We start from the raw sequence: 17,076 nt of genomic DNA, 5'->3' as shown, positions 1-17,076 counted from the left end.
TGACAACAAGCAACAGATCTGTCACAGTCTCTTATATCTCCTTCTCTCGCTCTCCTATGGCTCATCTTCTCTCTTATGAGTCAGCAGTATGAAGCCCATAGCCTCTGTATTGATCTGATGTAGCCTTTTGGTTATGTTCTGACCTGGGGCTGAACTGAGGGCTTGAATTGATCATGTAACTACGCTGCCCTGTCAAATCTGGGCCAACCTCAATCTGTGACACACATAACAAGGGAATGACGAGGGAGAGAGAGAGAGGGCGGGGGGGGAGGGAGGAAGAACAAAAGAAGAGAGCTTGAATGAAACGAAACAACAAAATGGTAGAAAGACTAAGCAAACAGTTACGTCCAATAACTGGTGTCACACAGACATGAACAGTATTACAGCGCAGAAGTGTCTCATATCTTTAGTCTGTCCCTGTCTTTCCCTAGTGCTGTTAAGCGAGTGATGCTTTCCTTCTTATTACCGGGTTAGGCTGGGCCCAGAATAACACCATTTATCTCCACAGTGGGAGAACACAGGAAAGAATTCCTGGAGAGAGAGAGAGAGAGAGAGCGAGTGAGAGTGGAGGAAGAGACAGCGACAAGAGACACACACTCATCCATCGTTTGCCTTCACAAGGATCTCTCCCTCCACCCCCCCCGTGTCAATACTTTCTGGACTTTCAGTAGTCACTGAAACAGCAAGACAACAGCAAGACAACCTACCACAGAACGCTCTTTTCTCAGAACCCAGTAGTTCAAATACAGCGCTACACAACGGCGAAACAAAGCTACATCTAGGACCGAGACCATCGCAACAGAGTCATCTCTGTCAGGGACTTACACATCTCACAGTGGAACTTTCTCATTGGATCGGGTTCCACTGGAGCACAATGTATAGTTCAGAAACCATAACAAAGGGAAGAGTCACTATATGGAAAAGTAGGGAAGTAGGTCTGAGTCCGAATCAGACGGACATAGAGTAGAAAAACATAGCTAGATGTTTCAATTTGGACGTGAAGACAGAGCTTGTGCATTGCTGGTATTTCGCCGAGTTAGCTTCTTTATAATTCCTGAGAAAAATGAATAATTAACAAGGAGGCTATTTTTAGGACAGGTGTGAACTGGTGATCGGGTAAGCTGAATGTAATGCACATGTAATGTACACTGACTATACCAAACATTAGGAACGCCTTAATATTGAGTTGCATCCCCCCTTTTACCCTCAGAACAGCCTCAATTCGTGGGGACATGGACTCTACAAGGTGTTGAAAGCGTTCCACAGGGATGCTGGCCCATGTTGACTTCAATGCTTCCCACAGTTGTGTCAATTTGGCTGGATGAACTTTGGGTGGTGGACCATTCTTGATACACACGGGAAACTGTTGAGTGAGAAAAACCCAGCAGCGTTGCAGCAGCGTTGCAGTTCTTGACTCAAATCGGTGCGCCTGGCATCTACTACCATACCCCGTTCAAAGGCACTTAAATATTTTGTCTTGCCCATTCACCCTCTGAATGACACACATACACAATCCATGTCTCAAATTGTCTCAAGGCTTACAAATCCATCTTTAACCTGTCTCCTCCCCTGATTGAAGTGGATTTAACAGGTGACATCTATAAGGGATCATAGCTTTCACCTGGATTCACCTGGTCAGTCTATGTCATGGAATGAGCAGGTGTTCATAATATTTTGGACACCCAGTGTGTATCAGGGTCATCACACCCAGTGTGTATCAGGGACAGTCGACTGTAATGTACTGCATGTAGGGTGGATGATGTATAAGTAGTGGTCAATCCTCCTCCTGGAAAGCTGCCGATGTGCCCTTGAGCAAGGCACTTAACCCATAATTGCTCTGGATAGGAGCCTCTAATGAATGACTCAAACGCAAATATAAAAACGTACTGGGTATGCATGCAGGCTTTTGATCCAGCCCTGCAGTAACACACCTGATTCTACTAATGAGTTGTGTGTTAAGTGTTGTGGTGTGTTGTGCTACAGTGGGGTGCATGTCAATAGAACATAGGTCTGGGCTAAATATAGGAGAGAGAGAGCAGAGCAGAGCATCTCATCACCTTAAATATTTAATCTCTCCTCTTCTGAGTTGGAGGGAGAGAGGTAGGGAGGGAAGGAGGAGAGGGAGGGATGGGGGAAAGGGAGGGGCAGGAGAGATGGAGGGGGGTAAGAGAATGACAGAGTGAGAGAGGAAGAGAAACAGATGGAGGAAGAGAAACAGAGAGAGAGAGAGAGGGAAGAGAAACAGAGGGAGAGAGACAAGAGAGAGAGGAAGAGAGAGAGCGAGAGAGGAAAGAGAAAGAGAGGGAGAGAGAGGAAGAGAGAGCGGAAGAGAGAGCGAGAGCGAGAGAGGGAAGAGAAACAGATGGAGGAAGAGAAACTGAGAGAGAGAGACAGAGAGAGGGAAGAGAAACAGAGGGAGAGAGAGCAAGAGAGAGGAAGAGAGAGCGAGAGAGGAAAGAGAAACAGAGGGAGAGAGAGCAAGAGAGAGGAAGAGAGAGCGAGAGAGGAAAGAGAAACAGAGGGAGAGAGAGCAAGAGAGAGGAAGAGAGAGCGAGAGAGGAAAGAGAAACAGAGGGAGAGAGAGCAAGAGAGACAGGAAGAGAGAGCGAGCAAGAGAGAGGAAGAGAGAGAGAGAGAGGAAAGAGAAACAGAGGGAGAGAGAGAGAGCAAGAGAGAGAGGAAAGAGAAACAGAGGGAGAGAGAGCAAGAGAGACAGGAAGAGAGAGAGGAAAGAGAAACAGAGGAAGAGAGAGCAAGAGAGAGAGGAAAGAGAAACAGAGGGAGAGAGAGCAAGAGAGACAGGAAGAGAGAGAGGAAAGAGAAACAGAGGAAGAGAGAGCAAGAGAGAGAGGAAAGAGAAACAGAGGGAGAGAGACAGAGAGAGGGAAGAGAAACAGAGGGAGAGAGAGCAAGAGAGAGGAAGAGAGAGAGAGAGAGAGGAAAGAGAAACAGAGGGAGAGAGACAGAGAGAGGGAAGAGAAACAGAGGGAGAGAGACAGAGAGAGGAAAGAGAAACAGAGGGAGAGAGACAGAGAGAGGAAAGAGAAACTGAGAGAGAGAGACAGAGAGAGGGAAGAGAAACAGAGGGAGAGAGAGCAAGAGAGAGGAAGAGAGAGCGAGAGAGGAAAGAGAAACAGAGGGAGAGAGAGCAAGAGAGACAGGAAGAGAGAGCGAGCAAGAGAGAGGAAGAGAGAGAGAGAGAGGAAAGAGAAACAGAGGGAGAGAGAGAGAGCAAGAGAGAGAGGAAAGAGAAACAGAGGGAGAGAGAGCAAGAGAGAGAGGAAAGAGAAACAGAGGGAGAGAGAGCAAGAGAGACAGGAAGAGAGAGAGGAAAGAGAAACAGAGGAAGAGAGAGCAAGAGAGAGAGGAAAGAGAAACAGAGGGAGAGAGAGCAAGAGAGAGAGGAAAGAGAAACAGAGGGAGAGAGAGCAAGAGAGACAGGAAGAGAGAGAGGAAAGAGAAACAGAGGAAGAGAGAGCAAGAGAGAGAGGAAAGAGAAACAGAGGGAGAGAGAGCAAGAGAGAGAGGAAGAGAGAGAGAGCGAGAGAGGGAAGAGAAACAGAGGGAGAGAGAGCAAGAGAGAGGGAAGAGAGAGCGAGAGAGGGAAGAGAAACAAAGAGAGGAAGAGAAACAGAGAGAGAGAGAGAGAGAGAGAGGAGAAACAAAGAGAGAGAGGGAAGAGAGCGAGAGAGAGAAGACAGAGGGAGAGGGAAGAGAAACAGAGAGAGAGAAGACAGAGGGAGAGGGAAGAGAAACAGAGAGGAAAGAGAAACAGAGAGAGAGAGAGAGAGAGGGAGGGAGAGAGGGAGAGGGAAGAGAAACAGAGAGAGAGGAAGACAAACAGAGAGAGAGAGAGAGAGAGAGGGAGAGAGGGAAGAGAAACAGAGAGAGAGGAAGATAAACAGAGAGAGAGAGAGAGAGGGAGAGAGGGAAGAGAAACAGAGAGGAAAGAGAAACAGAGAGAGAGAGAGGGAAGAGAAACAGAGAGAGAGAGGAAGACCAACAGAGAGAGAGAGAGGGGAAGAGAAACAGGGAGAGAGAGAGACGGAGGTACAAAGAAGAGGAATGAAAATAGGGGAATGACAAAAAAGGAAAAAGAGATGAGAAAAGAAAAGAGCGAGGGAGGAAGTGAGGACATGGGAATATAATCCGTTTTCATGCAGAAGCGGCTGGACTATTTGTGAGTTTCTAGACAACTGTTGTGCGTCACAGCCGATAAGAGGGTTATGTTCTTATTCACATGTGGAGCAGAATTTGCCGCGTCTGTTTTTCTCTCAACAGATTTGGCCCCGATACATTCTGAGAGGGCGCCTATCTACTCATAAAATATGACAGCTTTGACATTTCTTAAACAAACCCGTCAAGTCGCGAACTCAATCTGAAAAGTAGCCTTTTGCTCCCCCCCCCCACCCCTCCCCTCCAGTGAAATAAGCCCCCATATTGAAAGTTGGAACTCTCATACACTAACTACACAGAGAAAGAACCAGTGTTATTTGGAGTGGGGCTTACACAGTGTCACTATCACTCTGCACTGCACATGCTGTACATTTGGGGAATTAAAAAGCCAGCCATTGACACTGGGTCCCTGTGTGTGATGTAAGCTGCTATGGCGCTCTGCTCAGTATTGTGTGGGCTGTGCACCATGCTGAAGGACAGATAAAGGTTACAACTACAGGGATGTGTAGGGCACATAACAAATTATACACACATTATACACACATTATAGCTAAGGGATCTTAGCTATAATGTGCTACTAACAATTGGACACCACGAAATTGGGGAGAAAAAGGGGTTAAAAAAAAAAGGCGTTAAAAAAAAGAATGGCTCACCACCCAAAGGACATCCAACTAACTTCACACAACTGTGCATTGGAGTCAACATGGGCCAGCATCCCTGTGGAACGCTTTCGACACCTTGTAGAGTCCATGCTGAGAGTCCTGTTCTGCAACTCAATATTAGGAAGGTGTTCCTAATGTTTGGCGTACTCAGTGTACATGGACACACACACTGAGATGTCTCGGTGTGGCCTTTTGTTCTGGCCACGTTTCATTGTGATAGATGGGCCTCTATAGGAAGCACATGGAGACTAATTAAGAGGGACCCAATGGCAGAGGGCTTTCTCTCTCTCGGTCTCTCGCTGAGAGCGCGCATACAATGAGACATGATAGCATCGGAGCAGAGGCGTGTTCAGGCACATCCCCCCACAAAATAGACCCGTTTCAGACCAGAGGAAGGATATGATAAAGTGCCTTGGCTTAATTATAATGTAGGTATTCTACAGCAGGGAAAACATGCTGCAATCATCTATCATACATTACTGAACTATCATACAAGGACCAACTTAAAAACAATACGACATTAATGCTTGTTCTCTTGTCCGGGACAAGTAAAATACTAATAATAATAGTCGCACAAGAAGAATATAGTTTTAAGTTGTCTGAAAGGGCAAGTAAAAAAATAAGTAATGAAAATCACACCAATCACGACACCACAAGCATTGGAATAAGTCAATGTGTAGGTGCTACGCATGTTGGCTACAGCCTCGCGTCCAAACCGATGCTGACACGAGGAAGGCGCCAGAAAATGGAGCCAAACTTTAATGAGATTTTTAATGACTTAAATATAGGCTAAACGCCAGTCAGGTTTGACAGGTATAATGAAGGATAATTAACATTAACATCTGAAAGGCTCGATTTGGTTGACGTTCTGAAGGCACGGTCGGTTCAGATCAAATGGTCAGACGACCGGAGAGTGAAGGACAGTGCCTGGGCACTGTTGGGCACCACACATCACCCACCTTGAATCGGAGCAAAGGTGGTCAGCATTTTGAAACTATTTAAAGATTTAGTTGTTTAAAACCTGGATATTCGATGTCCTTTTATGAAGCAAGTCTAACCTGGTTTCAAAGTAGCCTAGTCAAAATACGACCAACTGTTGAGGGAATTATTTAAACACTTAATATGTCATTGAAACCAGCATTTTTCAGGTAAGATTGGTTTTCAAATTAACTTTATTTGATTGTGCAGCAGCAAAAGGCATAAATCCTAGTCATATTAATAACCCAAGTTAGTTGATGCATCTTTACATCTCCTCTCTTCATTTGTAACGGATATTTCTTCATTTCATCTCTGTCACATGAACCCGCTCGTGCGTGCGGTGAGAGCGGTGTTTTGTCGCTAATAGCATTTTGGAACATTAGTGCGTAGCCTACAGCCATGTGCACATAGTTGATCTTATAATATGAAGAAATACAACTTCATCAACATTTTAAGATAAACGGTCTGACCTGTTGCATCTGCCTCATTGCTTTTTAAATTTTCTTTATGTTCAGCGGTATGAATTTTGGATCTGTCGTCCCAGAACTTTTGAACCGTAGACATATTTTTAATCATCCTACGGACAACGGGACACCTTTAATTACCAGCCCTGGGGGGAATTATTTGATAAAAGACAGAGAAAGTCTTTGGTTGTAATTGTAATGTTGTAATATTTGATAGGCTACCTAGGGTGGCCAACCATCCTCCAGGAGAGCCTTAAAGGGGCAGTGTTGTATTTTGAGACAGTCTTGAATATGCAAAGAAGCCAACAGGCAGAGTGTAACGTACATTTTTGTCTGATTCTCTGTGGTAAAAAAAGATAGTAATGCAACAAAACAAAACATTTTTTGGGGGGGGGACAAGTTCAAAGTCAAGCCCTGGTATATAATAGATATACAGTACCATATGGGACACCGGGACAGTAGAGCAGTTCAAATCTGCTGCGTGTGCAGTTTTTCCAGGGGTGACCGAAGGGACAGTAAGTAAGTAACACAGTAGGTGGGGGGTGACAGCTGGCCTGGACCACAATCTCCTTTCCTGTCTGCACATCTGAGAGAATGCACCATACAGAAGGTGCTGGACTTTGCTTACAGGAGAGCACAGGGGGCTGCTGAAGGGAGGACGGCACATATTAACGGCTGGAACGGAGCGCATGGAAAGGCATCAAACACATGGAAACCATGGAAACCATGTATTTGATTTAGTTTCACTGATTCCGCTCTAGCTGTTACCACGAGCCCGTCCTCCCCAATTAAGGTGCCACCAACCCCCTGCGGAGGACAGGTTCTGTATAGCTGTACTGGTTCTATGGCTCCCTGCAGACACACGTCACCAACATACGCAGACAGACAGACAGACGAGTAGAAAGACAGACAGACTCACCCACTGACCGACCGACCAACAGACAGAAAGGCAGACACATGCACGGCACACATAAACACCCACTGGTTACCTTTTGAAGTGGCTGAGCAGGGTGCCCACCAGCTCTCCAATGCGGCTGTCCCCGGCAGGCATCATGCCCTTTAGACAAACCACCAGGTCCCGGCTGTCCTTAGTGTGGAACACCACCAATTGATCCTTACCAGGGGACACACTGATCCCAGTCACCTGGTAGGACAGAGAGAGAGAGGACACACACGTAAGTACGCAGACACACACACACAAGGGAAGTTTGAGTTAGCGCAGCTCAATGGGCACAGCAATACACTAGCGGTTCTCAGACTGAATCAAAATTGCTATCCATCACCCCTCATTTGCTTAGTAAGGAAAGGGACCAGGGGTTATTCTGACATGGTCCCACACAGACTGCAATAGACAGGTAAAACCCCAAGTTCTGTGTGTAACGTCTGGCTGCTTCAAGGGTTATTGTTCCTGGTGTGATTTTTTAATTTAACGGAACATAACATCTCTAAGGAACGTAATGAAGATAATGAAAAGTAGACTGTATATTGTGCATTTGTTTGCTCTGGAATGAATCATATTTTGTTTTGTTGATGGATTTTTGCTGAGTGGGTTATACTGTTAAATAAATATGAACTGAACCGAGCAGAACTGTGTTTGTAAAAAAAAAAGGAAAAAAAGTGGTTGCTCAGAGAGGCGGAGAAGAATGTGGCCAAATATCTTCTTCAGGATAGAAATGTTTTCAGTTATTGGTCTTGATCCCACAGGACTAATCAATGACTGATCGAGGCTCATTGAACCAGCCAGTGTGGTCAGACGCCAACATTCTGCAGGTGTGTAGTTGGGCTTTACTGAGCTCTGCAAAACCCCACCAAATGTGTTAGACCTAGCCCTAACCTCTATTTAATAGCATCACAGGTAAACACCGCTTAAAGATGAGGGCTATGCCTAAAGGTCATGGTGTGTCAAATTACCTCTCTCTTAGACACCCTCCTTCTCTGCCCCCCCCCCTATCGTTCTCTCTCTCCCACAGGTCAAGACAGCGCAGAGGTTAGGGTCTAATGCTCATAGCTTATAGTTTCTTGCTTTCTTTCCCTCTCTCTTTCTATCCCTCCCAAACCTCTCGTTTTCTATCCCTTCCCCTTTTCACTCCTTCACCCTGTCTCTGTGAGTCCAGGCTCCATTAAGCACAGTGTAGAGTAGACTATGGCAAGAGTCTTACACATTACCCCTTTAGCCCAGCATCATACTGGGACAAAATAATAATTATACCATCTCCATCAGATGAAGGAAATGTGACAACTCCACCATGGCAACATGCATCAAGGGGTAAACAACCAATAGCTAGCTGCTTCACCAATAGCTAGCCGAAATAACTGAACCCAAATTGGTCTACACGGACAAGTTCTGGCCTGGTTTAGATCTTATCTGTCGGAAAGATATCAGTTTGTCTCTGTGAATGGTTTGTCCTCTGACAAATCAACTGTAAATTTCGGTGTTCCTCAAGGTTCCGTTTTAGGACCACTATTGTTCTCACTATATATTTTACCTCTTGGGGATGTTATTCGAAAACATAATGTAAACTTTCACTGCTATGCGGATGACACACAGCTGTACATTTCAATGAAACATGGTGAAGCCCCAAAATTGCCCTCGCTAGAAGCATGTGTTTCAGACATAAGGAAGTGGATGGCTGCAAACTTTCTACTATTAAACTCGGACAAAACAGAGATGCTTGTTCTAGGTCCCAAGAAACAAAGAGATATTCTGTTGAATCTGACAATTAATCTTAATGGTTGTACAGTCGTCTCAAATAAAACTGTGAAGGACCTCGGCGTTACTCTGGACCCTGATCTCTCTTTTGAAGAACATATCAAGACCATTTCAAGGACATCTTTTTTCCATCTACGTAACATTGCAAAAATCAGAAACTTTCTGTCCAAAAATGATGCAGAAAAATTAATCCATGCTTTTGTCACTTCTAGGTTAGACTACTGCAATGCTCTATTTTCCGGCTACCCGGATAAAGCACTAAATAAACTTCAGTTAGTGCTAAATACGGCTGCTAGAATCCTGACTAGAACCAAAAAATTTGATCATATTACTCCAGTGCTAGCCTCTCTACACTGGCTTCCTGTCAAAGCAAGGGCTGATTTCAAGGTTTTACTGCTAACCTACAAAGCATTACATGGGCTTGCTCCTGCCTATCTCTCTGATTTGGTCCTGCCGTACATACCTACACGTACGCTACGGTCACAAGACGCAGGCCTCCTAATTGTCCCTAGAATTTCTAAGCAAACAGCTGGAGGCAGGGCTTTCTCCTATAGAGCTCCATTTTTATGGAACGGTCTGCCTACCCATGTCAGAGACGCAAACTCGGTCTCAACCTTTAAGTCTTTACTGAAGACTCATCTCTTCAGTGGGTCATATGATTGAGTGTAGTCTGGCCCAGGAGTGGGAAGGTGAACGGAAAGGCTCTGGAGCAACGAACCGCCCTTGCTGTCTCTGCCTGGCCGGTTCCCCTCTTTCCACTGGGATTCTCTGCCTCTAACCCTATTACAGGGGCTGGGTCACTGGCTTACTGGGGCTCTCTCATGCTGTCACTGGAGGGGGTGCGTCACCTGAGTGGGTTGATTCACTGTTGTGGTCATCCTGTCTGGGTTGGCGCCCCCCCCTTGGGTTGTGCCGTGGCGGAGATCTTTGTGGGCTATACTCAGCCTTGTCTCAGGATGGTAAGTTGGTGGTTGAAGATATCCCTCTAGTGGTGTGGGGGCTGTGCTTTGGCAAAGTGGGTGGGGTTATATCCTTCCTGTTTGGCCCTGTCCGGGGGTGACCTCGGATGGGGCCACAGTGTCTCCTGACCCCTCCTGTCTCAGCCTCCAGTATTTATGCTGCAGTAGTTTATGTGTCGGGGGGCTGGGGTCAGTTTGTTATATCTGGAGTACTTCTCCTGTCCTATTCGGTGTCTCCTTCTCTCTTTCTTTCTCTCTCTCGGAGGACCTGAGCCCTAGGACCTGAGCTCCAGGACTACCTGACATGATGACTCCTTGCTGTCCCCAGTCCACCTGGCCATGCTGCTGCTCCAGTTTCAACTTCCACCTGACTGTGCTGCTGCTCCAGTTTCAACTGTTCTGCCTTATTATTATTCGACCATGCTGGTCATTTATGAACATTTGAACATCTTGGCCATGTTCTGTTATAATCTCCACCCGGCACAGCCAGAAGAGGACTGGCCACCCCACATAGCCTGGTTCCTCTCTAGGTTTCTTCCTAGGTTTTGGCCTTTCTAGGGAGTTTTTCCTAGCCACCGTGCTTCTACACCTGCATTGCTTGCTGTTTGGGGTTTTAGGCTGGGTTTCTGTACAGCACTTTGAGATATCAGCTGATGTACGAAGGGCTATATAAATAAATTTGATTTGATTTGATTTGAACGTGAAATGAGCCCAGGGGTTAGAAACGATTTCAACAGGTATACTCCCAACACCATATGCTCGTGTTCGTGACAGCATATTAAGAGGAACAGGTTACATTTATATTTAAATGAACAGGTCAATTGATTGGAACGAGCCTCATTTCTTTTTAATTAGTTGGGATAATGAAACAGTCAGACTGGCGTTTTTTGATTCGGCTTCTTTCATCGAAATCAAATCAAATATTATTAGTCACATGCACCATATACAACAGTGAAATGCTTACTTACAAGCCCCTAACCAACAATGCAGTTTAAAAAATACGAAAAATAAATAAAAAATGTTCAGGAGTCTTATGGCTTGGGGGTAGAAGTTGTTTAGAAGCCTCTTGGACCTAGACTTGGCGCTCCGGTTCATGGTAGCAGAGAGAACAGTCTATGACTAGGGTGGCTGGAGTCTGACAATTTTTAGGATCTTCCTCTGACACCGCCTGGTATAGAGGTCCTGGATAGCAAGAAGCTTGGCCCCAGTGATGTACTGGGCCGTACACAACCAGTCAGGATGCTCTCGATGGTGCAGCTGTAAAATCTTTTGAGGACCTGAGGACCCATGACATAGTTTTTCAGTCTCCTGAGGAGGTTTTGTTTTGCCCTCTTCACGACTGTCTTGGTGTGCTTGGACCATGTTAGTTTGTTGGTGATGTGGACACCAAGCAACTTGAAGCTCTCAATTTGCTCCACTACAGCCCCGTCGATGAGAATGGGGGCGTGCTCAGTCCTCCTTTTTCTGTAGTCCACAATCATCTCCTTTGTCTTGATCACGTTGAGGGAGAGGTTGTTGTCCTGGCACCACATGGCCAGGTCTCTGACCTCCTCCCTATAGGCTGTCTTGTTGTTGTTGGTGATTAGGCTGTTGTGTCATCGGGAAAACTTAATGATGGTATTAGAGTTGTGCCTGGCCATGCAGTCATGAGTGAACTGGGAGTACAGGAGGGGACTGAGCACACACCCCTAAGGGGCCCCTGTGTTGAGGATCAGCGTGGCGGATGTGCTGTTACCTACCCTTACCGCCTGGGGGCGGCACGTCAGGAAGTCCAGGATCCAGTTGCAGAGGGAGGTGTTTACTCCCAGGGTCCTTAGCTTATTGATGAGCTTGGAGGGCACTATGGTGTTGAACGCTGAGCTGTAGTCAATGAATAGCATTCTCACATAGGTGTTCCTTTTGTCCAGGTGGGAAAGGGCAGTGTGGAGTGCAATAGAGATCGCATCATCTGTGGATCTGTTAGGGCGGTATGCAAATTGGAGTGGGTCTCAGGTTTCTGGGATAATTGTGTTGATGTGAGACAAGACCAGCCTTTCAAATCACTTCATGGCTACAGACATGAGTGCTATGGTCGGTAGTCATTTAGGCAACATGCTGGTATTACAGACTCGGACAAGGAGAGGTTGAAAATGTCAGTGAAGACACTTGCCAGTTGGTCAGCGCATGCTCGCAGTACAAGTCCTGGTAATCCGCCTGGCCCTGTGGTCTTGTCAAGTTTGACCTGCTTAAAGGTCTTACTCACTTCGGCTGCGGAGAGCGTGATCACACAGTTGTCCGGAACAGCTGGTGCTCTCATGCATGTTTCAGGGTTATTTGCCTCGAAGCGAGCATAGGAGTAGTTTAGCTCATCTGGTAGGCTCATGTCACTGGGCAGCTCTTGGCTGTGCTTCCCATTGTCATCTGTAATGGTTTGCAAGCCCTGCCACATCCGACGAGCGTCGGAGCCGGTGTAGTACAATTCGATCTTAGTCCTGTATTGACACTTTGCCAGTTTGATGGGTCATCGGAGGGCATAGCGGGATTTCTTATAAGCTTCCGGGTTAGAGTCCCGCTCCTTGAAAGCGTCAGCTCTAGCTTTTAGCTAAGTGAGGATGTTGCCTGTAATCCATGGCTTCTGGTTGGAGTATGTACGGTACGGTCACTGTGGGTACGACATCATCGATGCACTTATTGATGAAGCCATTGACTGATGTGGTGTACTCCTGAATGCCATCGGAAGTATCCCGGAACATATTCCAGTCTCTGCTAGCAAAACAGTCCTGACCACTTTTTTATTGACCAAGTCACTGGTGCTTCCTGCTTTAATTTTTGCTTGTAAGCAGGAATCAGGAGGATAGAATTATGGTCAAATTTTCCAAATGGAGGGCGAGGGAGAGCTTTGTACACGTCTCTATGTGTGGAGTAAAGGTGGTCTAGAGTTTTTTTCCCCTCTGGTTGCACATTTAACATGCTGATAGAAATGTTGTAAAATGGATTTAAGTTTCCCTGCAAGTCCCCAGGAGCCTCCTCTGGATGAGCATTTTTCTTGTTTGCTTATGGCGGTATACAGCTCATTGAGTGCGGTCTTAGTGCCAGCATCGGGCTGTGGTGGTATGTAGACAGCTACGAAAAATACAGATGAAAACTCTAGGTAGATAGTGTGGTCTACAGCTTATCACGAGACACTCTACCACAGGCGAGCAACACCTTGAGACTTCCTTAGATATTGTGCACCAGCTGTTGTTTACAAATATACAAAATCACTTGATTTTGTAATGAAACACTGAGAATGGTGTTGTTGTTTTTTTTATTCAAGATGTTGTTTGATTTTGTAAATGTCATGTTGGTGGGTAGCAGGTAACCTAGTGGTTAGAGTGTTGGGCCACTAACCGAAAGATTGCTGGATCGAATCTGCCGTTCTGCCCGAGCAAGGCAGTTAACCCACTGTTCTGCGGGCTCTGAAGAAGTAGATGTTGATTAGGGAAGCCCCCCTCTCTGATTCAGAGGGGTTGGGTTAAATGCGGAAGACACATTTCAGTTGAATGCATTCAAATGTACAACTGACTAGAAAAAAGCAGGTCCGGGACAAGGTTAGCACGTCCGGTGAACAGGTCAGGGTTCCATAGCCGCAGGGAGAACAGTTGAATCTGGAGCAGCAGCACGACCAGGTGGACTGGGGACAGCAAGGAGCCATCAGCCCAGGTAGTCCTGAGGCATGATCCCTTATTGATGTCACTGGTAAATCCACTTCAATCAGGGTGAATGGGCAAGACAAAAGATTTAAGTGCCTTTGACTGGGGTATGGTAGTAGGTGCCAGGTGACAGAACTGCAATGCTGCTGGGTTTTTCACGCTCAACAGTTTGGTCCACCACCCAAAGTTCATGCAGCCAACATGACACAACTGTGGGAAGCATTGGAGTCAACATGGGCCAGCATTCCTTTTTTACACCTTATAGAGTCCATGCTTCGACGAATTGATGCTGTTCTGAGGGCAAAAGGGGGGGGGGGTGCAACTCAATATTATCAAGGTGTTCTTAATGTTTTGTACACTCAGTGTATATTGATAAGATCATCTTTGAAAACTAACAACCACCAAAATAAAAACTAGACAGTCAGGGAGAATAAAAAAATCCCAAAATGTTATGGCATGAGGAAAGGATTGATTTAGTTCAAATGTTGGAGTCACTCAATGTTGGAGATAATTTAAGAACATGTATAAGCCATGGCAAAATGTGTAAAATTGCAGGAAATTAGTTTAAAACAGCAACATTTTGTCTATGTGACCAAGAGGTCGGAGACCACTCTCCCCCCACCCATGCGAACTTTGCCACCGCTGATGAAAAAAATCCTAGGGGAAACACTGGGGAAACAATGCATGTTTGGAGAGATGGAAAGATAGAGTGAAAGAGAGTGAGAGGAAAGACAAATAACCTCTATTGGAAAGCGGAGCACATGTAGCAGCCAGGCGATTTGTGCACATGCCTGAACGACACCAGACATCAGCTGATCTGCCCTCCCGCACTGTCGTCATGACAACCCCGTCTCCTGGGAAGTTGGCATGACAACGGCGGAGGGAGAGAGCAACGGCCGGAGAGGGAGAGGGAGGAAGATGGCAGGAAGCAAAGGGAATGTGTTGGGAAAAAGAGGGATGGAGGGAGGTAGAGAGGGATGTACAACAGATATTTGTTTTATTTTTACGACTTAGTTTTTTTTTTTTTTACAAGGGCACAACAGTTAACACACTAACAATCGCTGTATGCACCGCAAGGTGGTGGTTAATTGACCTATAAATCGAAGGTAGACAGCCATGACTCCTCAGTAGCATGGACGTATGGGGAGCTATCCATCTCCTAGTGGATGCGTCTCAAGTCGCACCCTATTCCCCACATGGCGGACTACTTTCGTCCAGAGCCCTATGGACTACAGGGAATAGGGTGCCATTTGGGATGCACAAATTGCCTCTGGTTCCTGCAGGGGCAGGAAATAAACACAAGGGCAGCCAATATTTAGCGTGGCAGCAACCCAGCTAGCTCGCTAATCTACAGGCCTTTCCCCTCCATCTGACCTTCAAGTAATCGACGGTTCCTCGTCATGCCTCGCTGGCTCCCCTAGCAACCATACGTCTCCATTCCAACCTACTCTCTCACCTTGACCAGCTCTCTAGCTCCTATAGATGACATTCAGAATAATGGAGTATTTCGTCATACATACAGTATGTGCGACCGCACTTGAAGAAACCTTCCGGATTGAATGACCTTCATGTCTTAAAGTAATGATTGACTGTCATTTCGCTTTGCTTATTTGAGCTATTCTTGCCATAATATGGACTTGTTCTTTTACCAAATCATCTGTATACCACCCATACCTTGTCACAACACAACTGATTGGCTCAAACGCAGACTGGTACTGTACTGTAGCTGTACACAATGTTCTATACTGTAAGTATTGTGGGGAACATCATTTTCTACCCCTCCGAGTAGTCTTCTTATGTCTCCCAGTCTGTTCCATTTAACAATACTGAAGCTTCAGCCCATGTGTCCAGCACACACACTTTCTCTCTCCAGGATCTCATGCGTGTGTGTGTGTGTGTAAACAATAGCCAATAGCCCTTCAGCCAACCCCATTCTCCTCCTAGCCCTGCTTTTCCATTTCCATTACAGATGCAGCGATAGGACCGGGGTGTCCATCCTATAACTCTTTCCTGACAGTTTCTCCAGATTGAACACCGTGGTTCCTTGTCATAGTTGCTATCGGTCGCCTCAGCTCATTCCTCACTTATGACAACAGCACATGGAGGGAATATCTGGTCAGACGGATGACCTTTTTATACCTTTCTATCCTCCCTCCCTCTCTCACCCCCCCCCCCACTGTTAGTATCTGCCTGTTCTGTAATACCAGAGATTATACTTTGCCGCGCACTCTGACTCGTACGTGGAACGAGGACAGAGGTTTAAATGCGGGTGTAGGTTACATAAACGCAGTTCTGATAAAAAGCCAGGGTGTTTTGGGTAAAAGCAGGGACGCACTGCTGTGAATCTAAAAAACAACCATTCTCACCATGGAAACAAGGCTCATAGTCTTTGTGTGCCTCATAGTCCACCAATCAATAATTGAGAATGTTTTTAACATAACATGAATGCAGCAGGGAGAAAGGATTGGGAGAGTTGCACATTTAAACGCTGTTGCCTTAGCTACAAATAACAGTCTCCGTATATAGCATAATAAGAGACGATTTAAAACGAAACAAAATCCCATCTAACCTTTTTTCAATGGAAGTCTACCAGGACATGGGAAAGACAATTATTCCATTATCTCAACATAGGGTTCAATTTTCTCCTCCTCCTCAAACCGTGCTGTTATTAATTATCAATTGAGAATCATTTAGAGAGATCCATTATGCTGTTTGGAGCAGCAGCTAGTAAGATCCCCATCAAATCCACCACATTAAGAACACAGGGGAGATGATCCTACGTTGTAGAGGGGGATGCTCTTCATGGGTTTGTACTGCTTCAGGGGGTCCATCTTGTACAGGTGGCGGTCTGTGATGAGGACGGCTCGGTCCTCTGCCTTGTGGAAACGGTTGATCTGAGAAACACAAAGGTCCTCATCAGTTGCCCCCACAGGAGACACACAGCACTGGGAGTTGGCTAAACTCAGAGACAGTTAGGTGAGTGTGTGTGTGTGTGTGTGTGTGTGTGTGTGTGTGTGTGTGTGTGTGTGTGTGTGTGTGTGTGTGTGTGTGTGTGTGTGAGATGTGATCGGAATCTCTATTGTGTGTGTGTGGGTGCGGGTCCGCGTCTGCATCTACGTACCTTGCGCACGTTGCAGGAGAAGAGAACTCTCATGAACTTGTCCTTACGCTGCAGCTCACTGGACACCAAGGTGAAGGAGGACGCTGTGTCAGGACTGTCTCGTTTCTGAACACACAGACACACACAGACAGGCAGGCAGGCAGACAGGCAGGCAGGCAGGCAGACAGACAGAGACACACAAACAAAGACTGTCATGAAGATCATCAACTCTACAAAGACAAACCTCTTTCCATTGTATTTTAGTTCCAACAATGCACGTATACACACGGCGCGCACACACATTTACAACTACATTCAAATAAAAAACTAAAATCACACACATCAGAGCTACAGTG

At 46.1% G+C, this 17,076-nt stretch overlaps 1 protein-coding gene across 1 annotated transcript in view; it reads right to left on the bottom strand.

Annotated features, from left to right (window-relative positions):
- LOC112223565 (unconventional myosin-Id-like) overlaps positions 1-17,076 on the bottom strand; it is a 126,849-nt gene that overhangs the window by 22,210 nt on the left and 87,563 nt on the right. The window contains exons 19-21 of the mRNA XM_042305391.1: positions 16,742-16,846; positions 16,401-16,514; positions 7,270-7,424 (exon numbers count right to left, since the gene is read on the bottom strand). Of these exons, the coding sequence (XP_042161325.1) occupies positions 7,270-7,424; positions 16,401-16,514; positions 16,742-16,846 (374 nt within the window). The remainder of the gene's footprint in view (positions 1-7,269; positions 7,425-16,400; positions 16,515-16,741; positions 16,847-17,076) is intronic.

The sequence above is a fragment of the Oncorhynchus tshawytscha genome, linkage group LG24 (assembly GCF_018296145.1).
Source record: "Oncorhynchus tshawytscha isolate Ot180627B linkage group LG24, Otsh_v2.0, whole genome shotgun sequence".
NCBI classification, from domain to species: Eukaryota; Metazoa; Chordata; class Actinopteri; order Salmoniformes; family Salmonidae; genus Oncorhynchus; species Oncorhynchus tshawytscha.
Note: the sequence above shows the minus strand (reverse complement) of the source record. Positions and strands in the feature narration are given on the sequence as shown.